Consider the following 27,524-nt stretch of genomic DNA (forward strand, 5'->3'; position numbering starts at 1 on the left):
TCCTGAGCTCAAACGATCCGCCAGGCTCAGCCTCCCAGTAGCTTGGATTACAGGCGCACGCCACTGCACCCGGCAAGAGACACAGACACTTCTAGGGCTTTTATCTTTGAGAGAAATTACGTCATGTGTAATACTATTGCCAGTATTGAAGAGGAAAGCCGGTTTTTGACAGATGTGAGAAATAATTATACATTTCACACTGCAGTCCTCTTATAGATTCATTCCAGTTTAAAGTGCAGTGTTGGCCTGATGAAACACCATAACACTGTAGTGGTGGATAAAGCAGGATACACAACCCCAATCAAATACTCATATCACTCCACAGTATGCTATGTTTTCAGAATTGAAATTCTAAAGAGACGCCTCGTTCTTAGGCTAATATTTTCAGCAGAAAAACAAGCACAGTTCTACTCAATCAACTTTAAATGAATAAGTGTCAATCAGGACGGAGTGAAAACAGCTCTGTATTAGAATAAGGCATAAAAGACTGGGTCTCGCTGTATTACTCAAGCTGCACTGCAGTGTCTATTCACAGGCGCGAACCCACTACTGAGCGGCACGAGGGCTTTGACCTGCTCCGTTTCCGACCTGGGCCGGTTCACCCCTCCTTAGGCGACCTGGTGGTCCCGGGCTCCCCCAGGAGCACCATATCGATACCGAACTTAGTGCGGACACCCGATCGACATAGTCCACTGCAGCTCAGAACTCCTGAGCTCAAACGATCCGCCAGGCTCAGCCTCCCAGTAGCTTGGATTACAGGCGCACGCCACTGCACCCGGCAAGAGACACAGACACTTCTAGGGCTTTTATCTTTGAGAGAAATTACGTCATGTGTAATACTATTGCCAGTATTGAAGAGGAAAGCCGGTTTTTGACAGATGTGAGAAATAATTATACATTTCACACTGCAGTCCTCTTATAGATTCATTCCAGTTTAAAGTGCAGTGTTGGCCTGATGAAACACCATAACACTGTAGTGGTGGATAAAGCAGGATACACAACCCCAATCAAATACTCATATCACTCCACAGTATGCTATGTTTTCAGAATTGAAATTCTAAAGAGACGCCTCGTTCTTAGGCTAATATTTTCAGCAGAAAAACAAGCACAGTTCTACTCAATCAACTTTAAATGAATAAGTGTCAATCAGGACGGAGTGAAAACAGCTCTGTATTAGAATAAGGCATAAAAGACTGGGTCTCGCTGTATTACTCAAGCTGCACTGCAGTGTCTATTCACAGGCGCGAACCCACTACTGAGCGGCACGAGGGCTTTGACCTGCTCCGTTTCCGACCTGGGCCGGTTCACCCCTCCTTAGGCGACCTGGTGGTCCCGGGCTCCCCCAGGAGCACCATATCGATACCGAACTTAGTGCGGACACCCGATCGACATAGTCCACTGCAGCTCAGAACTCCTGAGCTCAAACGATCCGCCAGGCTCAGCCTCCCAGTAGCTTGGATTACAGGCGCACGCCACTGCACCCGGCAAGAGATACAAACGACCTGCCAAAAAAAACAGCACTAAATTGCGGCAGCGGCGCCGTGTTTCAGTTTGAAAGTGAGAACGGAGATCAATCCCTATGATGGGTACATCTGCTATGGGCATTCCTTTTACTTCCAAGTCCCTCCTTATCTTTCCGAAATAAATGGACATCAATGCTTTGATTGTTCTTCTGGTAATTCTCTGGGGTGTTTTGGAACCAAACACATACATATTCAACGTTTCTTTACCTATAACTGGCAGGTTAAGTGCTCTGGAAATATCCTCTTTAATGAAACTGTTAACTGCGGGTGTTATGTTACCCCCATCTAATCTACCTGGCTACTTGGCTTTGCGTTGGTGCATCTATCCAAATGGTAGCTGTCTGCAGTAATACTGTACTATTGTCAGAGTTGCTTGCTACACTACTAACTGCATCTGCAACACTGTGGTCAGCCTGTCTGTCGTTGCCGTGGTCGGCGCGTCTATCATGCGCTGTAGGCTATATTGACTGGCTGTTTGATTGCAAACTGTTTTGTCTGCCCGCACTCTTCACAGTGAATGCCCTGCGTTCTACAATTACGCGCGACATGCATGGCAGCCTACCAGACATACAACACACCTGCCTTGTTTCCTCGGTGTTTCTCTTCTTAGTTCAACAGTCAGTTCAGTACAGTTCTTGGATTTGTGACTGTCTGTATTTGTGGATTTGTGACTGTAAAAAAATAGGCCAGGCTGCAGATTATGCTTCCTGTCGTGTCCAGTGAAAGCTGTCGATACGTTTTATTTGGACTGAGAACAGATTGAAGCCAGGAATAGTTGAGTAACTAATCAGTTTGGCTTTACAGTCGACAACTTTGTTAGTCAATAAATAATCAACATTAGAATGTTCAGTTCTCAACCTCACTAACTTGAAAACTAAAAGCAGGACTGTGGCACACAATGTAATACTTTATTGGAGAGACCCATTCTTAGCCAATTAAGACTTTATTTAGATCTAGAAATGTCACAAATGTATACTAGGCTACACTGACTTATCTACAGACAATAGCTTTTATTTAGGTATCCATTTTAAAATGCACTATTTGATGTTTTATAATAATTTCTTCCGTTTTTGTCTATGCACTTAAGATCCAGTAGGTGGCACTCTATCCAAAGCAAAGCACCGTAAGAAACTGCAGCGCAAGCATCCATTCCAAAGGGTCAATGGTTCTCAAACCTTTTCATGTCCAAACTTGAAGGGCCACCAAATGTGGGCCAGGGACTACAATATTTGTGTTGCTAAAATTATATATATTTTTTTTAATAAGAAATATATATTCAAGATGCCCTGTAAGTTGTAACCCCTGTTGTCCAATGATGCAACATCTTCCTGAAACAAAATGTGGTTGAGGGTAGAAAAATGTATGGCGGACACACGCAAAGTTTATAACATTAACAGTTTTATTGTGAAAAAGTCTTCATACCCTAAGCCATTGTACTGTACAATCAATAATTTAAAAAAAGAAAAGAAAAAATGTTCAGCTTGGTGTTTGAGGAACATTCACACACACACACACACACACACACCCACACACACACACACACACCCTCACTTTGCTTACTCGGCAGCTTCAATGTCAAAAGAAACACCCCAAAAATAGTGTTTACCAAGTAATTTTCACCATAGTCTTTCCCGCTTACACAAGCCAGTTATCATAGGCTATTCCTATCAGGCTCTCAGAATCCACAACACAGTTACAAATACGCTCTCATTCTCTACAAATCAATCCATCCTTTTTAACCACTTGAACCCCAGCATGCTTATTTGGGGGTAACATGAACCACAAATACAAGCTCACAACGCAATAACACATGCATTGTGAGCTTGTAGATTGACAGTTTTTGCAAAGAGATTTGCTGTAGATGGCCCAAGTACATAGGGTTTAAGTGGTTAAACCCTGTCAACAGTTACAAGGTGAAAACCTGTTTGACAAGTGGAAGATAAACTGACAACCCCCTCCCCAAAAACAAACAGAAGAGGGTGGTAAAACACAATACAAATAAGGCTTGATGTATACTTTATTGCGTGCGTTGTTGTGCATTGAAAACAGCAGATCTACAAGCCCACAGACAGAACTTGCAGATGTAGTATTATTAGCTGCTGTTTTCGGCACGTGACACCGGCGTGCAACTTGTATGAATCAGGCTTAAGCTTTAAAATGACGAACCAAAACGTCTTTTCTATATCACATGTACTGAAAGGTCTGACGCACAACATTAATAAAAAAAATATATAATAACAACCACCCACTGAAGTGCCGCTGTCCGTGACGAGCAACAGCGGATTAAGAGACAAGAGAGGCAGACCTCTTCTCAAAACATCGGCTACGAGTTTTCTCAAAGTCCTTTATTTCAGCGTCTCGTTTGTTCGTCGTGCTCACAACACTGGTCTGCGATGCTAATAAAAGCGTGCTTGAAACAGTGGGGATGGAAGTGAGTGTGTGTGTGAAAGAGGAAGGTGGGGTAGAGGTAGAGGACTAAAACAATACTCCATCACATATCCTCCCTTTGGCAGGGAAATAAAACGTCCATTCACACCACTCAGCCAATGCCTGCTTTATATAGGAAGCATCTCTCGTCACAAACGTGAGGACCGGCTCATTCCTATTGACCACATTCACGCAGCGGCCATTTGTTTTGCTCCTATGTCACATGACACCAGAGCCAAACTGCCAGCGTGCGGTCAATTGCCCCACAAGGTGAGGTGGGGAATAGGACTTCCCCGGAGACTGTAGCCAGAGAGCGAGCGAGAGAGTTCCGTCTTAAAAGCAACTAAGCAAGGAGGCTTCATTGGGTGAGTCAAGGAATCTTGAAAGTCTGGAGGTCAAAGGGCAACTCCCTGAGATAAGAGAAGTGAGGGGGGGGGGGGGCAAGTGTAGGGGAGAAGAGTGTTCCTACCGTTTCCCAAAATAGCAGATCTATTTTTGGCACGCGACACAGGACAAAATGTAAATCGGGACTAAGACGTCCCATCACATCACACACAAAGGAACAGCAGCAGCCCAAACTAGATTTTTGGAAATGTCAAGACTGTATCCCTCCTGACACAAAAAGAACAAAACAAGTGAATTTATTTGAATCTGCTATCTTCAATTCATACCGATTTGACAAAAGATTGGGCATTCAGAGATTTCTTCAGTTTGAATGTACCCTCAAGCTTTAGGGGCAATGTTGCAAATTGATTGGTAGCATTGAGAGACAAAGAGACAGAGAGAGAGAGATCGAGACACAGGATGGATTTTGCACTGCAAGAGTTTACATTTGTTTTACATTTCTAAAGTGCAGACTGCGTATCTATGCTCATTTAAGAAAATGTTCAATTAGCAATGACCTGAGTTACACATGGCTTATTGCGTGTGTAGGTAACAGTATTTGGTTACTGTATTAACATCTCTCTTGTTTTCAATGTATTTATTTGATATCTCCCAGACCTGTTTGACAGTGCGACTCCTCCTTAATGTTCACATCTGTTCAGCTAATAGGGTGGCTTGTATTTAAGTTTGTTTTCAAGTTGTGTTGTGTGAAACGAGAAGAGTTTTGACGAGGGCATAGTTCCTGAATTCAAGTGTGATACCTAAAGAAGCTGTTTCAAGGAGAAAGCCCATGTGTCGTCTGGTGTAAAGGGGAGAGAAGGAAGCCAGGTGCAGGTAGTGACAGGAAAACATTGGTCAGATGATGCCCAGGAGAGTAAAGACTGATAAATAGAAATCTGGAGACCACTCTAGCAGGCTTCCTACTGGCTGCTGGGGGGAGGAGAGGGAGATGAGAGAGAGAGAGTTGGGGTGGACTGATAAAGCCCTCCAGAGATATATGAAAAGAGCATCTATAATTCAGCAGCTATGAATCATGGGGCAGCATGTGGAGATGGTGAGGGGGGGTGGGGGGATGAGAGAGAATGTAGGAGATGAAAGGCAGGACAGAGCCTGGAGGAACGGGGTGTGTGCATGTATTCGTGAAACGGAAAAACAGAGCCCATGTCGTTGATGAGGGCAGATCGTGCCTGGTTTATACATAAGTTGTGGTCGAGTGTCGCACACCAAAAACAAAACAGAAAAACAGCCGATCTTTAAACTCACTGCACGTCGTAAAGCGTTGTGAGCTTGTAGATTGGCAGCTATTGTAACGCGACACCTGCATGCATCAGAGTATAAATCAAGTCTGGATAGTGTCTTCATGGGCTTGGCGCACCAACGCCATCTGTTCCTTTAGGCTCATTCTAAATATGCTAAGCATTGGGCTGAACTTTGACCTTGATCTTTGGCCGATAAAAGAAAACACAAAACAACATAAAAATCAATAGCAATAGAACTCAGTTTGATCCGAAGAGGATTAAAACACAGTTATGACTGTGACGGAACGGGTCAATTACAATGCAATACAAAAAAATGGACGCGGTGTAATAAGAGGTTCTTGGGTGGAACATGCCCTGGGGAAATCAGGAGCCGAGATGAGAGAAGTGATGCCACATCTGCTTTCTGTCTGAGCACTGAGCAGACGGATGCGTAAAAACTAAGGACACTGTTTCGATATTAACAACCCTTCTACCCGACTGCACTCTCTGAACAATTCACAATCTTAGCTTAACGCTGGTCTCCCTAACAGAGCTTGTGCTTCTTTTATTCTTTGTGTCTCTCCTTAGACTCATCACTTTGGCACTCTTTATTCAGCTGGATGACGACCCAATGCTGGAAGCCATGCTTTTGTTTTCAAACAGCCGTGGATACCTGTGCTCTCCATCTCAAGAGCTTTTATGCATGCTGTAGGCCAGACGCTGACCTGAAGGGATGGTAAACCTATTAGTACATGCTATGGATTTGCCGCCTCCTTTTTGGGGGTGGGGGGGGGGGGGGGGCTGGTTTATGGAACAAGAGAAGCATCTTTAAGACCCATGGGGGGGGGGGGGGGGGTAGAGTGGAGGTAGAGTTTGGGAATGAAACAGGTTTGGCAAGGAAGTGCTTGGACTGTTGACTGATCTTAAAAGATTTGGCACAGGAGGAGGTGGGCAAGTAACAATACGAGTTATGAGGGTCGGCCATGTGTGTTCTCTTCTGTGTGTTGTGTTCACAACAAAGTAGAAGTACAGCAAGTACTAGCTTTGCTAGGAGACACAGACCTCATTAGCCATAGCAGGTGGAGGAACACATTCATGAGGATGCAGCAGCTCTCACCACTCAACAGGTGTCAACGGGCTCGGGCCTGTGGGGGTCACTGTCACTAAATATTTCCAGAAGGGGGTCTGCAGCTAAATACATATTCATTTGTGGGTCCCTGGACTCCCTGACAAACAGTTTAACAACCGCTGATCTGAACAAGTTGGAGTGGGGGTGGATTGGACACACCCGCCGAAAACCAACAAGACAACATCACAAGGCAACCACTGGACTGGAATCCACAAGGCAAACGCCAGGCAGAGAGAGGAAGTAGGAAACCCAGGTAAAACAGGAGGAGGGAAGAAGGCGACAGTCAAATTAATGTGCATCTGGACCCCAACAGCTCCCTTGGGTGGCGTCTAGACGTGATGCAAATGGAAAGCTGTCCTGTTCGACCTCGTCTTGTACTACGACTCCCAGGGGGTCTGTCGGCGATGAAAACCGATGAAAACTGCTCCAACTAAAGATACACCTAGAGTTTGTTTCGACTTGTAAATTATTTGTGATTTCAAAATCAGTGAAGGTCATGTGAAAACGGAACAAAACGTTGTGACTCACAAAGCAGCGTTACAGTCAAATACAAGGGGGTTGTGGCCAGAACAGACATTCGTAGCCACTAGCCAAAGTTATAAATGGGTAATAGTGGGTTTGTGATCAGCAATAGTATTGATCGCTTACTTGTCAATAGACAAATGTTATATGGACAGAATAAGGAAGGAATACTGATGGTGCAATTGAGGGGGGGGGGGGGGGGGGGGGGAGAGACACAGACACACGCACACACAGACACACACACACCAAAGGTCTCAAAGATAATAAAGAATTCGTTTATGACACAAACCATGAGTGGCGCAATGTAGATTAACTAAATATGGTTGCAAGAGTTTCTTAAGGTTCCTGTACACTTGTTGTCCATTTTGTACATGTAGTAATAATAATGCTCCCGCAGACAGGAGAACCCCGGGACTGAAAGGGATTCTTTTCCATATGTCTTGTCCCACCGTCAGTGCTTGGTAGTGGCCAGCAACAAGGCTGTAAAGACTCCACCGGGCTCCTCCTTCGCTCATTAGATGAGTCACTTCTCTAAGAAGGTGGTCTCAAAGCAACAGGCGTGACAGGATGTTAGGGGAGATGGGAGGACTGTCGCTGCACCGAGTTTTATCACATGAACCCCATGGTGCTTTCTGATAGGCGAACATCCTGTGAATATAGCCGGTCTACGTGCTCAAAACGTTGTGACAGGCTATTTTCACAGAAGAGTTTTGGTGGGGGAAAAGACCCCTGGGGCACACCGGTCAACAAAGTAATTTAGGAGTGGTTAAGCATTCACGATTTACCTCCTTGTTCCGAGCACAAATTCCCAGGACACGGTTTGTACTCCCCACCAAAACCCACCCACAGTCCACACACCATCTCCATCTCCAACCCACCCACAGTCCACACACCATCTCCCCACAAAAAGATCCCTCTCCCGTCATCTCCAGCACTCCCCCCAGTCCACAGAGACTAAGAGATCTTGCAGTTGTTGCGGGTGCAGTTCTGGGGCGGGCTCTGGGGTGGACGGATGGACTTTGATCGCTTCAGACTGTTGCCCTTGGAGCCGCCGGCCGGGTTGTTGGCCAGCGAGTAGGAGCGTCCGTGCATCATGACGGCGTTCATGCCGTTGGCCATGGAGAAGGACTTGAGGTGGGACTTGATGGCCACCGGCAGCGGCAGCTTGTCGATGAGGTGGACCGGCGTGCAGGACACGATGGCGCGGCAGCACAGGTCCTGCAGGCTGAACACTGCAGATGGGAGGAGAGAGGGAAGAGTTCAGCACCAGGATGACAGCAGACTACATGAACCCTAGCAGAGTCTCTATTCTGGGGGGTTGGAACAGTATAGGCGTAAATAGCTGCACTATTTGGTGTAGAGTGGAAAAGGGAGGGGACCAAGTATAGACTAGACCCCTTGGGGTATCCCTGTTGGACAAAGTATATTGTCGAAGTCGGGCAGAAACCTCTTATCTCCGTATTCTAACTTTTGGTGGTGGTTGTTTTTTTTCTCATAAATGATGCCCTACTTCATCATACTACAGCGTCACACAAATGCATCAAGATCCATCAAGCAGCAGATACACAAGCTCGAAATGCGGCTAGAATCGGGTACAGGCTTTAGTTCCGACATACTATTGGTCCGACTGTCATTAGACCAACAACCTACCTCAAACCCTAACCTAACCATAACCGAAAGCACGGGAGCAGTGCACGTTCGACCCATTTTGCAGAGGACTAATGTGAACTTGAAGGGAGTTCCTCTCTAACATGGAAGATGACTATTTAAAAAAGCTCCAGGCAGAACAGCTGAGGCTTCTTCTCACTCCGTGGATCTCACACAGCAGACACTCAACTGACTGAACATCAGGCCAGCCAGCCTTGGCAGACCTCTAGTCTAGAGCCTTAGTAAGCACTTGTTTTATTTACAGAGGGCGAGCTGGGACATCTCTCTCCATCTGCTTCTCTCTATCTAATTACACATGATCTGAATAAAGGCAACCATGACAGAGGTAGAATTGGGAAGAACTAATGAGAGAGGAGAGGAGAGAGGGAGAGAGAGAGAGAGAGACAGAAAAAGTATGGCCTCCATTTGAAGACCAGTACATTAGCGTACATTAGCACTCCCAAGATGTGAGAACGAATACACTTATGTATGCTACAGTCAGTCCTGGAACTTCGTCTTTTTAGGGACAAGGCCACTTGGCTTTTGGTCGCGGAAGCCCTGTAGTTATAATGGTGGTGTGTCGTAATGCCACCCAAATAAAACAATATGTCCACTTAAATAATTCATTTAATTTAAGGGTTAAGAATGAATTTGTGTTAATTATTCACTGCAGTATAACTATGAGCGAAAAAGAAAAGATTAGAATTTACAAATTACCAATATTTGTACAAACTCATGAAAAGTCACTGGACTGTCACTGGACTGATTCGAAGATGGCGATGGGGACTCAGGCGAAGTGAGTAATTCAGAATCCAAACAACAGACACTGAAATAACAAGACAATTAAACAACCACAATCACCTTAAAGCTCTGCTCCACCCATCCACCCATTAATTAATTAATTAATCCACCCACCTCGGTTGGGCCTCCAGAACTTCTCCATGCCATGCCTCATGAGGACGATGCGCGACAGCTCCGTGAAGGACTCGATGACGTTGAAGTTGCACAGGGGGCTCACCTCGAAGAAGGTCATACCGTTCTTCTCTGCGTAGGCGCGCGCCTGCTCCGTGGGGACCTGCCGCTTGAAGGCCAGGTGGAGCCGGTTGCCCACCAGGATCCGAGGGACCCCCGGTGCATGCTGGGTAGACGGAACGGGAGACATCAAGTAAGCCATGCGGTAGGTTCATCATGGAAGTTGTAGTTTTCATGGTGTTTTGGCACTCTTTGCTCCAACTGAAACACCACAATTACTTTTTGGGCACTCAAAACAACAACAAAAGACCCTCATTCTGGGGATACCCGTGTATAGACCCCTGGGGGACTGATTAACTTTCTTTAGTGAATACATTTTTATTGTAACCATTCTGTATTGTAGAGTAAGTACAATAGAGTGGCGGTTAAGTGTGGTCTCCCTGCACTTCTATTTAGCCTCGGTCCCAGGCTTACTTATCTGCGAAAAGAAAAGCCTGGTCACAACGTAAGGCAACGTAAGGCAAGCTATCGGCGAACGTATCCTCCGGAATATCCGTCAGATGTATTTCCCCCGGATACGATATTTTCCCGACCAATCACAACACTTGTTTCATTCGCGGAGAATGTAAACTGATTTGCAAAGCATCAACGTCATTTCCTTGGGCAATACTTCCGTTAAAATCCTGCAACTTCCGCTGATAGTCTTTTCAGCGTAGGTCTTGCCCAGGGTGACTTCTATTAATTAGATAATGTGGTCGGATAGGAACACTACTGGTTTACAAGTGGTACTGCATGAAACTCAAAAGAGACCAACTCCCCTTCACTGCACTCGCAGGGGACCAGAGTTGGAATCCTGGATAGGACATGAAAGTTACGCATTGTAGCTTTAAGGGGTTGGTTAACCACTTGAACCCCAGCATCCATATCCTGGGGGGAACATTCTGCAAAAATAGCAGATCTACGAGCTCACAGTGTGTCGCAACGTGGCTCGTTGTGAGCTTGTAGATCGGCTATTTTTGGCAAAGCGACTTGGTGCAGATGGGGGAAAAAACTGTCAAAGTACAATTGTAACTCAAGTCCAATTCTCTAAGACTAAATTGCTCCATTTAGAGGCCCAGAGAGAGTGGGAGCAATAGAGCGCTAGACGGAGATGGAATGAAAGGGCCCTGGCACACATTAAATGGAACAAAGTGACTAGCGGTGGTCTGTTACTTATTCATCAGGCCCGGGGCAGGAGAATAACTTGCCCTGTCACTTCGACTTGTGTCTCCCCAATTCACAGCCATCTGTTCTGACTGACATAATAGAAGATGGCAGCCTGGCCCAGGCCCAGTGGCCGCCTCTCTCCTCCTCCATGCACCCTGTCTGTCTGTCCATCTGTCTCAATCCATCACTCGGCTACAACAGTCAAATATGGTCCAAAATTGGTATCACAACTTAATGTGATGACCAGGAAAACATTTAAGCTAAAACAGTCAAGACTAATATTGATAGGAATTTGTCGACTAATCGATTAGTTGATTTAACCAACAAATGTGTAAAATTGTGTTTCCCGAATGTACAATCATGCAGAGACCAGCCTTTTCAGGTTGATGAGGTTGATAAATGAACAGCTACGATATTGAAAGTTATAGACTGTCAACTAACTGTTGACTAACAAGGTCTTGGTCGACATAAGACCAAACTACGAGGGCACAGCCCTATTGATGAACTCAAATTCAAATTATTTCACAACTTAATGCAGGGCCAGGAAAATATCTAGTCTCATATCAGGATTTGGATACAGTATTGTGTGGATGTATTGCTCAGCTCTAGGCAGTAATAGTTGAATCAATGACCTAGTATGACTCTGGGATGACTGAGCAAAACCACTAAGTCCACTTAATAACTGGGTCTGGTTTGAAGCACCAACGTTCCAGTGTTTTTAAATTTCCAATCTACAACCCTGTTTGCCTGCTCTCCCGTGTTCTGTTTCTCACTGCGCTCGGACATTTTCCCTTCGCTTCGCTTCGCATATGGACCCTTATGGTTTCATTTCGTAGTTACTCTCGGGGTTAAATGAACATTGAGGATTTGACTGCGTTGTGGCTGCGACCCGGCAGCCACAGTATTCTGGGGAGGTGGGGCAGGAAAGGCAGATCTCAAGCACACACATACCAGAGGCCAAAAATACCAGCTCAGCCCCTGCTGCGCTTGCGCGTGCACACAAACACGCACAAGAGAGAAAAGGACATCCTCCACTTCCGAATCAGCAGGAAGGACCTATCAGAGCCAGGGAGACCCCCCTACACACACACACATCTTATACATAATAACCTAAGATGGTAGGTGGTTACTGGTTGATAAGAAAAAGTCTCCCGTCATGTTAATAGCAGACAGCTAGAAGCCACCAAAATAGCAGCGAGTTACTGTGGTTACCACTAACCACTTAGAACGTTTGCCATACGACAAATAGCAGAAATAGTCAATCTACAACCTCACAATATGTCACACCATGAGCTTGTGGATTGTCACATGTATTTTAACATTTTTATTTTATTTTTAAGTTTGAAACATTGCGCAGAACTTGCTCTTCGGTGAAGAGCCAGTGGCTTCCTGTGAGGATGTGTACAGTTGTGAAAATTGAGTGCAACTCTGACTTTTTAACTAATTACAGGAAGCTTGCTTTAACCCTGTGCTGCATGGGTCATCCTCACTCTCTCCTCCACGTTAAATAATTAACCACAAATGCCTTGATCTAAAAAAAACAAAACAACCACCAATAAATCTAATCATTATACGTCCAAAAACCTAAAAACCACGATATAGCCTGAGGAAAGCCATCTGTTTATTTGAGGCTACTTTGAATCCAGTCCGAGCGAGAGCCACACCATGGCGATACACGTTTGGCTTTGGCAGAGCATATTTTCCTACTTGCCATATTTTCCTATGTTCCATATTCCTCACCACTCAATTATGTACCAGCCAATCTTCCAAATGCAATCTAGGCCAGTGTTTCTCAACCTGTGGGCTGGGAACCCACAAGAAGTGGGCGAGATGATGTTCTGAGAGTCGGGGCAGGGCACAGAGAACATTGAACAACCAGACGGCTGTTTTTATTAGATTTATTTTTATCATTCTAATCCTACTATTTTAGCTTTCTACTCGTTTTCTGTAAAGTGTCATTGAGTACTTGGAAAAGCACTATACAAGTCTCATGTATTATTTATTATTTATTTTAACCAACTTTCAACCTTGGTGTCTCTATTTGGAGCACGTCATTACAGGTGGAAAGTTTTAAAGGAATTTCAAGAAGTTTCTTCTCAACATCTTTGCTATACGTTGTACGAGGAAGTATAAAGGACTTATTTGCGTAATGTGTTGATTATATTAATGTGACTTCTAGGTTTTCTGCATTTCTTCTCAGTATACAATTGTGTTTCATGCGTTGCTGGGTAATGCAGTGGCGTAATTGGCAGAGAGGGATGTGTGTGGCTGATGAGGGAATGACACTGACATTAGTCGCGAGCTCAGAGAGGCTGTGCTTATACAGTAAGTCACAGTATGTGTGAGTTGACAGTCGACACCAAGGGTTCTGGGCCGTTGCATAGCCTGCTCTGTGCTGTGCTGTGTGTCGAGGACCCGGGAAACACAAATGGTTGAGGGCTTCTGACAGAATGACACTACAGACACCAACACATACTGACAATAACCGATCCATTTGTCATAAGCACAATTAATAGGGAATGATGCCATAAGTTATTTAATCCTCATGCACTGAAAATGCCAGATCTGATTCAAAGCAAAACAAAACAAAAAACTATGCTGCGTTCATGCTAGCGGCACCAAAGCAATGGAAGTCAGTGACATGAAGCTACAAAGTGATGCCCAACTACTATAGCTGCAAAACGTTTTGCAGTGCTCCAATGAAGTGGTGAAGCCTCAATTATGTTTTTGTTTCCCCAGTTCTCTGCTTCTCTCTCCCCACAATTCAGTGCTGCCTTCCGTAAATGGAAAAGAATCTCATTCTTGCCGTTAACCAGTTCCCTGTGCTATTTAACCCTACGTTTTTTTCATTGACACAGTGTGGTCTGAGCAACACTTCAACGGCGAATTGGCAGCAATGTAGTTGGCCACGCTTTTTGTAGCTTTGTCTCTGCTAGAGTGAACACAATATTAGTTTGTTTCTTTTTTTTTAATAGCTTTTAATCAGATTTGGCATTAAGCCCGTAATGCAGCAGTGTCGGTGGTCACTTTGTAGCTTCATGTCACTGGCTTACATATCACTGGAGGCAAAGGCCTCCCTCCTTTGTTTTCATTGTCCATGAGAACTGATGTTGGACTTCGACCCTAGCCTTCTTTCTCTCAAAATGAGATCTGTGTGGCCTCCTGGCTAGCCGGGTATCACCCAAAATGAGATCTGTGTGGCCTCCTGACTATCCGTGTATCACCCAGAATGAGATCTGTGTGGCCTCCTGGCTAGCCGTGTATCACCCTGGCTAGCCGTGTATCACCCTGGCTAGGCGTGTATCACCCCCCCAACATGCTCATCCATGCCCCAAAATACTTCAGCCCTCTCTTCCATCTCCATTTCATCGCTTCTGCTGACTCACCTCGTCAATCTCATGGATCCACCGGTCGATGCCGTCGAAAGACCACCGGTTAGTGATGTCATAGACCAGCAGGATGCCCTGCAATGAACACAAACACACATACATGGTCAATGCGGCCAGGCACAACATTGTCTTAAACAACCTCTTCCTCTGAATCGTGGTGTTAGGGGCTCATTACTAAATCGTCGGTTACAGTATTAATGCTCCAGATGACTTATAAAAAGACGGTAGGCAAATTAGCTTAGCTTTAGCCAATTTTGGTTCCGGTTCATTTTGGGGTGAATTTTGGGGTCTTCAAAATAAAACGGCCGGCTGAAGGCTGAGGCAGGGAACGAATCAATGCTAGCAGTAAATGACTTAAGAAGCACAGACCATAATGTTATGTGTACTACCTATAGCTGTTCAACCTGACATTCCTATTTTGGGCATGTCCTTATCGGTGTCATATTGGCTATTTTAGCATCGCTACACCGTCATATGGCAAAGTATAAATCAGGCCTACAGTATGTGTTAAGCTATTGGACCTTTTCAATTTGATCATGCTTTTAAAAGAAAAAGAGAAAAAAATAGATTCATGTGTATTCTAGAAACATTAAATGGTGAGTTTCAGATAAACATGTTTTTACAAACCGGTATACAACATTTTGTCTGCTGCCATTTCATAAACCAATGCTGTGTGTGCATACTCTATATACAAGCAACAGTGCGGCACACGTATGCTGTACAGAATCCAGCTTGTTATTCAGTAGAGACTCACAAAAGCAGTAACTGTCTTTTTAGTTTTCCTCACCTGAGCACCACGGGAATACGAACGGAAGATGGTGCAGAAACGGCCTTGTCCCGATGTGTCCCTGGAGAGAGCAGACAGAAAGAGACAGATAGCGGGAGGGAGAGAAGAGACGGTCATTGCCAATGCACAGACCAACAGCCAAGAAACTATGGTGCAGCCAGTTGGACGAGTAAGTTATAACCTGTGTCTCAGCCGGAATCCAGCAAAAGTAATGACAAGAGAATTGGCCTGTGTGTATCCTTTATCTATAAGGCTGGGTACTCAACCAAATGATACAATATGACAGAGCTCAATGAACATCATGAAAATCTCAATTTTAAAACATCAAATGAAAGAAATATTGTAATCTTGTAACATTTACAAAATAATCTCTCTCCCTGTGTTGCTCAAAAGTCTTTCAGCAAATAAAGACCAAGGCGGATGTCATTATTTAGCAGGTTAATTTATATGAATCATCCCAATACTGCGACATGTCAAACATCCCAATTTGGTCCAACAAATATACAGTAATTGCAACACTTTTAAGTCGCATCACCTTCTTAACGACTTCCAAACTGGTGTCCACATTTTAGGCAGGTTGCAGGCAGGTCATTATAAACAAACATTTCCGAAAGCTTTAAAAAATAGCACATCTACAAGCTCACAAATCACAATATGATGCATCGCAACCCTGTGTGAGCTTGCAGAACGGCTCCTTTCTGCCATGCGCCACCATTGTACGCCAAAGTCTAAAATAGGTGGTTAATCAGTGGTTAATCAGCCACCAGTGCCTCTCTGTTAGCATGAGCCGTGGCAATCCAAGCCTGTGTGGCCTGGCTAGCACACACTGGCACCTTGCTCTACAAACAGCACTACACTAGAGACTGTGTTTGTCCAGTAAATACACATGGATCAAGTACATGACAGAGGTTGCTCAGCAGTGCTCGGTAGAGCCTATTGATATCAGAGAGGAGAAGAAGGCCAGTGCGGAGTTCCTACTTCCTGCCTGTCTGATACTGACCTCTAGGTGTTTGTGGCTTCATTAGCTTTATGGACCAACTGAGTGTGAAGTGTACAAGCACGGAGGATGTGTTTGATGGGTCAGTCGCTGTCAAACACATCGCCAGTGATTAACAGCCAGTTAAGGCATATAGACCTGAGGACAATTTGAAATCCTGACAAGTTTCTATATCAGTGGTTCTCAAACATTTTCATGTCAAGGACCCCCAGAATGATATGTAATTGACCCCCATCTGAAAATATGTAGTTCCAGGGACCCCACAGAAGCAAAGATTTGAGTTAAAAACGTTCGCTCTGAAAGAATATATATATATATATATATATATATATATATATATATATATATATATATATCAAAGATTTGCGCCACATATTCATGATTTTTCAAAAATAGCAGACCTGCACCAAGCTTGTGCTTTAGCTATTTTTCAATAGCTAAAGTATAACATAATGCTTAAAACACCAAAATGGGTTCCCGCCCCAAATCAATGGTGCATTGGTGCACAGACCTGATGTTGTCCAGTGTGACTTTAGATCCCCAGAACCACACTAGTAGAGCGGAAATATTTAAGTAAAGCTGTTGTTCAAATCCGCTTCCCAGAGTGGAAGAGTGGGGCGAGGTTTCCTCATTTCACCCATGATTAAAACCCAGATAATAAATGAATCAGAGACAAAAGCGTAACAAGAAGTGTTTTGGAGTGGTCTACTCTACAGTGACAACATGAAATGCAACCGACAGGGCAGCATAGAGATGACACAGCAGGTCATTCAAACCACTGGCAGCCACTGGCTCTCAAGTCTGAATACTTTTCCTTTGTCCCATTGTCATATTGCCTTTCCAACGGGCAGAATATTGTTTTCCTTGAACTTCAAAGGTCATCTTTACACTTAAAGGTCAAGATGCCACACTTACTACGGCATGGTACTGGGTTGACTAGACTCAACTCGACACTATACTCGCTTTTGGTACAACATATTCTTTCCGTACTGTTTTCCATTGCAGACGCCTAAGACTCCTAAGACCAACCCTCTGCGTAGGAGGAGAGTGCTAAAGAACAATCAATGGCAACTTGTTTGGAAACAATCTCAAATTAACCTACTATAAAGAAGTCCAACTAAAACTCTTTCTGATAACAGTTTAGGAGAGAAATAGCCCATGCAGTCGCTTAATATTGAATAATTTCACAATTACATTGGCTGGTTTGATTTTACCCATTAAAACCGGTTAGCTATTCAAAAATAGCAGATACACAAGGTCAAGGTGCGTCACTTTGTGCCTCGCTGCGAGCCCATACATCTGCTATTTTTTAATATTTTTTAAAGATCTTGAAAGTGTGAGAACTACTGATTTAGAAGGCATTTGTAGTATCGGCCTCAGGTCTCAATGGGTTAAAGGTTTACCAACAGTAATGGGGAGGAGCTTCCATATTGGAGTCCACTGTGACGATTCTCTCTGACCAGTCAGTAGTCTGCTGTGTATTCTCTCTGACCAGTCAGTAGTCTGCTGTGTTTTCATTCTGACCAGTCAGTAGTCTGCTGTGTTTTCATTCTGACCAGTCAGTAGTCTGCTGTGTTTTCATTCTCTCTGACCAGTCAGTAGTCTGCTGTGTTTTCATTCTCTCTGACCAGTCAGTAGTCTGCTGTGTTTTCATTCTCTCTGACCAGTCAGTAGTCTGCTGTGTTTTCATTCTGCCCAGTCACTAGTCTGCTGTGTTTTCATTCTGACCAGTCAGTAGTCTGCTGTGTTTTCATTCTCTCTGACCAGTCAGTAGTCTGCTGTGTTTTCATTCTCTCTGACCAGTCAGTAGTCTGCTGTGTTTTCATTCTGACCAGTCAGTAGTCTGCTGTGTTTTCATTCTGACCAGTCAGTAGTCTGCTGTGTTTTCATTCGGACCAGTCAGTAGTCTGCTGTGTTTTCATTCTGACCAGTCAGTAGTCTGCTGTGTTTTCATTCTCTCTGACCAGTCAGTAGTCTGCTGTGTTTTCATTCTCTCTGACCAGTCAGTAGTCTGCTGTGTTTTCATTCTCTCTGACCAGTCAGTAGTCTGCTGTGTTTTCATTCTGCCCAGTCACTAGTCTGCTGTGTTTTCATTCTCTCTGACCAGTCAGTAGTCTGCTGTGTTTTCATTCTCTCTGACCAGTCAGTAGTCTGCTGTGTTTTCATTCTGCCCAGTCACTAGTCTGCTGTGTTTTCATTCTCTCTGACCAGTCAGTAGTCTGCTGTGTTTTCATTCTCTCTGACCAGTCAGTAGTCTGCTGTGTTTTCATTCTGACCAGTCAGTAGTCTGCTGTGTTTTCATTCGGACCAGTCAGTAGTCTGCTGTGTTTTCATTCGGACCAGTCAGTAGTCTGCTGTGTTTTCATTCTGACCAGTCAGTAGTCTGCTGTGTGTTCATTCTGCCCAGTCAGTAGTCTGCTGTGTTTTCATTCTGCCCAGTCAGTAGTCTGCTGTGTTTTCATTCTGACCAGTCAGTAGTCTGCTGTGTGTTCTCTCTGACCAGTCAGTAGTCTGCTGTGTTTTCATTCTCTCTGACCAGTCAGTAGTCTGCTGTGTATTCTCTCTGACCAGTCAGTAGTCTGCTGTGTATTCTCTCTGACCAGTCAGTAGTCTGCTGTGTGTTCATTCTGACCAGTCAGTAGTCTGCTGTGTGTTCATTCTATCTGACCAGTCAGTAGTCTGCTGTGTTAATTCTCTCTGACCAGTCAGTAGTCTGCTGTGTTTTCATTCTGACCAGTCAGTAGTCTGCTGTGTGTTCATTCTGCCCAGTCAGTAGTCTGCTGTGTTTTCATTCTGCCCAGTCAGTAGTCTGCTGTGTGTTCTCTCTGACCAGTCAGTAGTCTGCTGTGTTTTCATTCTCTCTGACCAGTCAGTAGTCTGCTGTGTATTCTCTCTGACCAGTCAGTAGTCTGCTGTGTATTCTCTCTGACCAGTCAGTAGTCTGCTGTGTGTTCATTCTGACCAGTCAGTAGTCTGCTGTGTGTTCATTCTATCTGACCAGTCAGTAGTCTGCTGTGTTAATTCTCTCTGACCAGTCAGTAGTCTGCTGTGTTTTCATTCTGACCAGTCAGTAGTCTGCTGTGTGTTCATTCTGACCAGTCAGTAGTCTGCTGTGTGTTCATTCTCTCTGACCAGTCAGTAGTCTGCTGTGTTTTCATTCTCTCTGACCAGTCAGTAGTCTGCTGTGTGTTAATTCTGACCAGTCAGTAGTCTGCTGTGTGTTCATTCTGACCAGTCAGTAGTCTGCTGTGTTTTCATTCTCTCTGACCAGTCAGTAGTCTGCTGTGTTTTCATTCTCTCTGACCAGTCAGTAGTCTGCTGTGTTTTCATTCTCTCTGACCAGTCAGTAGTCTGCTGTGTTTTCATTCTGACCAGTCAGTAGTCTGCTGTGTTTTCATTCTCTCTGACCAGTCAGTAGTCTGCTGTGTTTTCATTCTGACCAGTCAGTAGTCTGCTGTGTGTTCATTCTGACCAGTCAGTAGTCTGCTGTGTGTTCATTCTCTCTGACCAGTCAGTAGTCTGCTGTGTTTTCATTCTCTCTGACCAGTCAGTAGTCTGCTGTGTGTTAATTCTGACCAGTCAGTAGTCTGCCGTGTTTTCATTCTGACCAGTCAGTAGTCTGCTGTGTTTTCATTCTGACCAGTCAGTAGTCTGCTGTGTTTTCATTCTGACCAGTCAGTAGTCTGCTGTGTTTTCATTCTGACCAGTCAGTAGTCTGCTGTGTTTTCATTCTGACCAGTCAGTAGTCTGCTGTGTGTTCATTCTGACCAGTCAGTAGTCTGCTGTGTTTTCATTCTGACCAGTCACTAGTCTGCTGTGTTTTCATTCTGACCAGTCAGTAGTCTGCTGTGTTTTCATTCTGACCAGTCAGTAGTCTGCTGTGTGTTCATTCTGACCAGTCAGTAGTCTGCTGTGTTTTCATTCTCTCTGACCAGTCAGTTGTCTGCTGTGTTTTCACAGAACCCCGGCGGATGTGATACCAATGCAATGGGAAAAAAGGACGAGCCGAGCCGGTAGGTCGGTACAATGTGGTGGAAAACAAAGCACTATATGACTCTTTAATGATGAATTGCAAATAATATTTCCTCATCTAAGCCTCCTGTCACATGGTGACTGGCCCACTGGACTGGCCTGACGTCAGTTGGTCTGCAAATCCGGCCGCTAATTGGACAGAGGTTGAGCGGGAAAGTGATGGATGTTTAATTTAACAGCACCTCAGAGACAGAGTGAGACTAGCGGGTGTGACTCATCAGAAAGACAGACAAAGAGCCAAAGAGCGAGAGGAAAAAAAAGCCTGATTTATACTTGGTTGCGCACTGGAAATAGTCGATCTATAATAGTCGATCTTCTGGCTCGACTGTATTTGATAAGCGACAAGCATAACAGGCCAAATTGCAACAGGAGCAGGGGGAGAGGGAAGGAGGGATGCAGAGAGAGACAGAAACAGTTTCAGTACGGCTCATTAAGTCCATGGGGTGCATGTGTTTGGTCTGACGAACAGTACTACAGTCATGAGTCTGACACCCTACCCAAAACTCAACCATAAACCTAACCTCACAGGAAGCCACGGGTTAGTTTTAAGCTTTTTTTTAAGCTGCCACGCATGTCGGGAGCTACAACAAACCGGGCCACGGGTTATAGCTGGCCGCGCATGACGGGAGCCACGGTGTTGTCGGACTGTTAGTATCATGTCTAACAAACGTATGAAGTCCATGATGCTTCTCACATCCATCTACAATTCGGCCAAAGTGTGGCACTATAAGAAAATCAGTACGGGTCATCCCCTGCGATTCATGAATACCAACAGAAAGTTCCACAGTAATCCAGCAGAATATATATGATATTTTGTTTGTTTGGGAGTAAAAATGTATGCTATGGATGTTTGTGTCTATAGTGCTGGAGGAAACTTGAAAGACCATGGGGTCACCAACACCAGGAGGGGCCATGATCTGGGATTCAAGTGTGAAGCGAATTCCATGGCCATCCAGCCAGCAGTTTTCAGAATATGTTGTTTAAGACCAAAGTGGTGAACATAGCCATCCTTAAAACAAACCCAATGGCTTTTAAAGGACTCTGAGTGCCTCTCAGAGCAACTCTACCATCGTGATGCCCATAACGGTCCAGCCTCGTTCTGAAGAAGATACGGTTTAGACTAGACTGTAGTACACCCACTTTGGTTAAGACCCAATGTTGGTCAACTCAACAAGATGTTCTGACATTTTTTATTCCTTTGCGAATCACTGATCTAGCAAAGATCCTGCCAATAACTTTAAAACTGAACCAGATAGTTAAACTAGGGACACAATCTTCTTCCCCAAACACAGAAGCATCATTTATACAGTATTATGTGTTTCTAGAATAATAGCACACTATAAAGTTAATTTAATTAAATAAAGTTTATAAAGAAAATGATTCCCCGCTTCCCCTTCGCAAATTCGTCCTAATGTAAATCAAATGAATCTAAGCAATATACTATATAGCTTGCCGCTTATCAGGGATGAAAATTCGAAAATATATTTTAAAGATATTCTAAATATATTTTCGAATTGTCAGAGGTTGTAGTTCCAGACTCTATGTAGAATAGGGATGCTTGGGTTTGTGTTGTCAAGCATGGTGGGGCAGCAGAAAGAAAACGAGAGGGTGTGTTTGAAGGACTCTCTCTGTGGGAGAGACGAGGCGTCGGTTCGCCCCTGAGGAGCCAAATTCCTTGGCCCACTTCCAGTTGACTGGCCCTTGCTCGTGTAACAGTGGGTTGTAGACGCAGGCACTGCCGCTGCATTGCTTTGAAGAATGAAGACTACCATTTCCAAGGCATTTCAGCAGAGCGAGTGCAATGAAAAAGACATAGGGGCTGGGGTGATAAAATGATATTACGGTATATGTGCGGTACAGAAACGCATCAGAAAAACTCTGCCTCCTCTTTCTCTCCTTCAGGAAAATAACCAATCAGCCTAAAGTCATAGATTCGGATCAGCCGCAAACACCTATCCTACCGTTTCTATTCAGATTAGATAGCAGGTCAGATTCCCAGAACGTACTATTCCTTGCATGTAAATGTAACCTGGAATGGATTATGCATTGTGCCGTGTGATGCCAGGTGCTTACCAAAGCTCCAGCTTCACTCTCCTCCCATCCAGCAGAATTGTGGTGGTCTTATAGTCAATACCTGGAGAAAGAGACAGACAGAGATTAGGTCAGTGGTTTTATACATTTTTGTGTCCTAGGCAGGCACACCAATGGGCAAGTCCAAATCTCAAGGCAGTGAAAGAACACCTGTATTCTTTGCAAAACCAGCTATGAATACAGCCCCTCCTGGCCCATCCCCTCTATCATAACCATCCGAGGAGCCATCAGCTGGGTGAAGCTTAAACTTAATTTCCCTGCTCTGAAACCTCAGAGGGAAGCTGAGCGTTACATCAACAAATTTTCAACGTTCATTATTCATTAACAGAAAACTATTTATGTAACAGCTTTCGAGATGTGATCAACATCTATTTAAACAAACTATTAATACAAAAGGTATTACAAACTGGGTAATAAATCATAAAAAGAGTAATTAGGATGGCAGATGTTATTGCTGTCTTATCAGCAGCTCATGGTTAGCCCAGTGTCAGCAAATACCATACCATAGTTTGTCTTTTATGAGATTTATGACATGTCTTTATCAAGGTGCCAGTTGTTCCATAAGGGTACCGCCGTTGCATAATGTTCTACTCATCCACCACTGTCATTGTTCAACCCCAAGCCTGAGTGGAACTTGGCTTTGGTTCACAAAGTTCCTCTCAGGTCAGCTGGGCTATATTTGTTTTGTGGCCTTGAAGTGACTTACTCCGATATTCCAAGTGTCATTTATTTGCAGCCTGTCACTTGGGTGCCAGCTGTGTGCCATTAGCGTTGCTGCTCCTTCACAACAAAAGACACACAGCACATTGAAATCCTCTCTAAATTTAACTCTGAGAGTGTAGTGTACGAATCAAACCATTTGTACACTCTCTCTGAGTGAAATTAACAGGATTGAACTATGCAGGCTGTAGTTTATGGAGCAGACGTATTATTTCATTCTGATATCGGAATGGTCAAATCAGGGGTGTGTGTGTGTGTGTGACTGAACACAGTGCTCCTGTGTGCTCAGCGGTCATGACAGAGCTAGTAGGTTGGTGGCGCAGTGCCAGACTAGTGTTTAGCCCCGGGCAGCCAACAGATCTCCGTTCTTCTGTGGCACCTCAACCTTCTTACAAACATGTCTCCACTCTCTCCATGCTACTCTGTTGCTACACCTGCCTCTGTGGTGGCTACAAGTCTGAACATGATGTGGATCCGCTTCCCCTGTCACTCTGGTTTTCACCGCGCAGCTTGCCAATACGAGTCGTTTGGAAGAGTTCTCACGATATTTATGGCCCAAACATGGATATTCAATACGTCTGCCTATTGTCTCCGTATCCACATTGTCGTGGATCGTCTTTCTTATGTGTGCTTCCTTGCATATCAGTATTATTATTTACTGTAACCAAACACATGAAGGCCATTAAGCCAAAACTCTCACTAGAATACATTCACACAATATTTCAAAATACTGCATATATTTGCCGTGCAACTCCATGCGGATGACCCCTGCGTTTTTTGGAGGACCCAATGGCCTTTTCCCAAATTTTAATTCCAGACCCAACTCAGTCATCCACCTGCTTACTAATACTAAAACATCCAACAGCTGAAACAGTTTTCAACCCTCTATCGACGTACATAAATTAATATATATATACATATTAGCTGTGTGCTTTGTTACCATGCAACCTACAGCCAGCCAAGCACTACATTAACATATCTGGAGGCTCCAGTATTACCCATTAGCAAACCATAAAAATGCTACGGCAATCATTTTACTAGCAGTGTATCATTTTCCTGATATTAACAAAAGCCCCTCTGGCCGATAGCAGTTGGTGGTTAGCGATGTTAGCAATATCCTCCAATTTGCTGGGCAATGGAGACACAAGCCAGGCTAAAGTGCTGAGCTCTCAGCTCAAGCAAGCCAAAGAAATTGAATTGGAGTGAGTGCAGGGCATTGGACCAAGTGCTTCCTCTCGCTATTCAACCTGCCAGGATTCTTTCAGACAGACAGGACAATCAATAGCCTCTACCAGTCTTTGAACTGGCTGCTGTTGCTGCTATTCTGGGAGTGGAGAGACTTTGCTTCCTGTCAGGACATTCTCAAAAGTGGTAATGTTAAGTGTGTGCGTGCGCTGTGCGTGTGCGCATGAGTGCATGCATGTATTCAAAACAATCCCACCCATACAGTATGCATACTTCATACACACACAGCCTCAGAGGGTACAGGCAGCTGTATAAATGTATGAACGCGAGCTGACGGTATTAACAGCAGTGAGCCCGGCAGCCCGCCCGCATGCATGGCATCCGGACAGGAAAGAGACGGAAAATGGGAAGACGGGGAGTGAGGAAGAGAGTCGGTATCCAAAGGGGGGGGGGGGGGGGGGGGGCTGAAGACGATGCAAAGAGAAAAAAGAAAGAAAAGACAGCAAGTGCGGTTAGAAACCAGGATGGGTGGGCGTGAAATGGGATTTGACAGCAGGGTGGAAGCACACTGCTGTGGCGCTAGGCCCCGTTTAGTGACAGCAGGGTGGAAGCACGCTGCTGTGGCGCTAGACCCCGTTTAGTGGTAAAAAGCATAATTTATATTTGGTTGAGTATGGTGTCGCACATCGCTCACAGCATGTCAAAGACCAGGGGTTCTCAACGTTTTTGGCTGGGGATCCCCGGAAATACTTTGGCCATGTCTCGTGACCCCCGTCCGCCCCCTCCCCACTATCCAATACTAATTGACCGCTACAATACTGTTTAAGTGCCAGGACCGTAATCCCGTCTTATGGACGTCTTTGCAATGGGTGCCAAAGACGACAAGACGTATTAAAAGAAAAAAAAAGAAAAAAAAAGAAAAAACGTTTTTTTCTTTTTCTTTTACGATCTTTTTTTTTTTTTTTTAACGTCCTCTCTCTCTTTATAATGGGAGAATTGTCACTCAGAGCCTAAACTGGTGACCACCAGGTGGCGCTAATAAAGTTGGGGTTTTTTGTGTGGACCCCCGAAAATAATTTGGAGACGCCCCCGAGGGGTCGCGACCCCCAGGTTGAGAACACAGACAGTAGCCATTTTCCGGCACACAACTACATCAGGCTTAATGGTCAGCTGTGGCCGTCAGTGGATCTGTGTCAAGGGGATTACACCGTATACCTAAACCTACTCTACTCGCGTTCCATCTCTCTTTCACTCCCTCTTGGCGTGTGCATTCACAGGAAACACAAGTAGGGGGTTATCCGAGTGTGGAGTGGCCTGCTTCCAGGGGCGAAAACTAATCACTGCGGAGCATTGGGCATTGTGAGAATACCCAAGTCCATTGCCGTAGTGACACAATGGCCCTGTAGATACCTCGTCCTTCCTTGGGGAGAGTTCCATTGTTGGGGCCTTTGAATGAAACAAGAGGATTTTACATTTCTCACTTGGGGCCCTCTCCTCCTCTCCAGCATTTTTGGGTTTTATTCGGCGGCCCTCTCGGCCTCCCCGACCGAAGCCATGTCCATCTGATGGCAAAGTGTGAAGCTTGTCATGTAAATCCACTGAAAATGACTAGTTAATCCCCCTCTGTGATTTCAAAGCAGATGCAAATCCATCCAGACTGTCCATAAGTAGTAACATTCAGTAGGGCTTATATTATAAAAAATATAAAGTGTGTACTTGTTTGCTTGCCTTGCTCATATAATTAAAGTAAAATGTTCTTTTCATATATTGAAAGTTGTGTTTTATCAGTCAAACATCACACCTGTGTGAAGTGAGGGGCACTCTTATCATCATATGTCATACATCATCTAATTCTGGCCAATCATTAGTATTTTAATGTTTGTGTTTAGACAAAACAAACACTCAAAACTGGCCATTCATTATTGCATTTAATGTTTGTGTTAGGACAAAGTTTGTGTTTACAACACTAAAAGCTGGACATAGCTAGAGTCCCGCAAGAAATAAATCTCAAATTGAATTTGTAATAAAATATAAGATTTTCTAACTGATTTAACATTTAGCTGTTAAAAGAAATTGGATATCTTTGCCAAAATATGGGCATGGGCATCTAGCTTGATAACCCCAAGATACATGATGACAAACTGTATGGGGATTGGGGAATAGGGGATGCAAGCAGTAAGCAATGCAAACGGGCCCATCAACACATTCACTCCTCTTATTCTGTCACATCCACATCAATATGTTAGATCTTAACAAGATCAGACAGATCCAATGTCTGAAAACCAGATAGACCTGAAAAATAAGTACAGACCGCCATAATTTTCACCCAAATGTGAGTTAGAGGTAAAGTGTGATGTGGATAGCACTGCAGGTCATGTCACGTCATATTGTATACTAGTTCTGTACGCATGAAGAATGACTACAATGACAAATACACAAATCTACATAGCCAATCTGCAAGGTATCACGACCCGATGCATTGTGAGCTTGCATTTTGTCTATTTTCCATTTATTGACACTTAAACAAACAGTTTAAATCAGGCTCACGATACACACCCAGGACAGAGAGAAGTGTCTGCCAGCCAGACTGGTTAGACAGCACTTCCACACAGCCACCTGCTGACGAGGGATAAGTGATTGGACACAAAGAGAGGCATGCAAACTGGTTAATTAAGACCTGGAACGTATGTGTCACTTTAGTGAGTACCCATTATTTTATACTTTAGCTATTGAAAAATAGCAGATGAACAAGCTCATACGTACGTAATCTACGTATGTACGTGCTTGTAGATCTGCTTTTTTATCGTGAAAATGTGTGCAAACCATTGAATATATATTATTTCACAGCATGTCTTTTCATATCTTTGCTTCTGGGGGGTGCCCTGGAACAACAACATATTTATGCGGGTCGGCGGCCAATTACATAACATTTTTGGGGTCCTTGACATCAAATAGTTTGAGAACCACTGACAGAAGAAACTGTTAGAATTTAGATGACATTTATAGAGTCGTTTCCTCAGGTCAGGCAAAAATTGCGGTTTGGTGACATGGATGTATGGTGAGGGAAAAGACATACGTACTTACGTAGACACAATAGACTAGAGCAGCGGATCTAAAAGCAGGGTCCAGGGACGCCACTATGTTTGAAGATCATCCTTTTTGTCACCTTTTCGGCAATCCATTTAGGTCTGGCCTAGTCCCGTAGCATTCCCATCCTGTTCTACAGAAGCAGGATTTAGTCTGTGACTACAGGACCGAGACAGAGGGCAGAAGGC

The 27,524-nt window shown here is 44.3% G+C and overlaps 1 protein-coding gene across 2 annotated transcripts in view; it reads right to left on the minus strand.

Annotated features, from left to right (window-relative positions):
• Window positions 1–2,901: 2,901 nt before the first annotated feature.
• Window positions 2,902–27,524, minus strand: part of LOC310869430 (ras-related protein Rab-40C) — a 31,380-nt gene continuing 6,757 nt past the window's right edge. The window contains exons 2-7 of one of the 2 annotated variants that reach the window (XR_014570158.1): window positions 22,327–22,387; window positions 15,225–15,285; window positions 14,435–14,512; window positions 9,786–10,008; window positions 3,047–8,455; window positions 2,902–3,003 (exon numbers count right to left, since the gene is read on the minus strand). Coding sequence is in view for 1 of the 2 variants with exons in the window: in XM_083780172.1 (XP_083636298.1) it covers window positions 8,178–8,455; window positions 9,786–10,008; window positions 14,435–14,512; window positions 15,225–15,285; window positions 22,327–22,387 (701 nt within the window). In the remaining variant the exon portion in view is untranslated. Of the gene's footprint in view, window positions 8,456–9,785; window positions 10,009–14,434; window positions 14,513–15,224; window positions 15,286–22,326; window positions 22,388–27,524 lie in introns of both variants that reach the window. The other variant, XM_083780172.1, reaches the window with a different exon arrangement.

Source organism: Protomyctophum parallelum, assembly GCF_964188405.1.
Source record: "Protomyctophum parallelum genome assembly, chromosome: 13".
Classification (NCBI taxonomy): domain Eukaryota; kingdom Metazoa; phylum Chordata; class Actinopteri; order Myctophiformes; family Myctophidae; genus Protomyctophum; species Protomyctophum parallelum.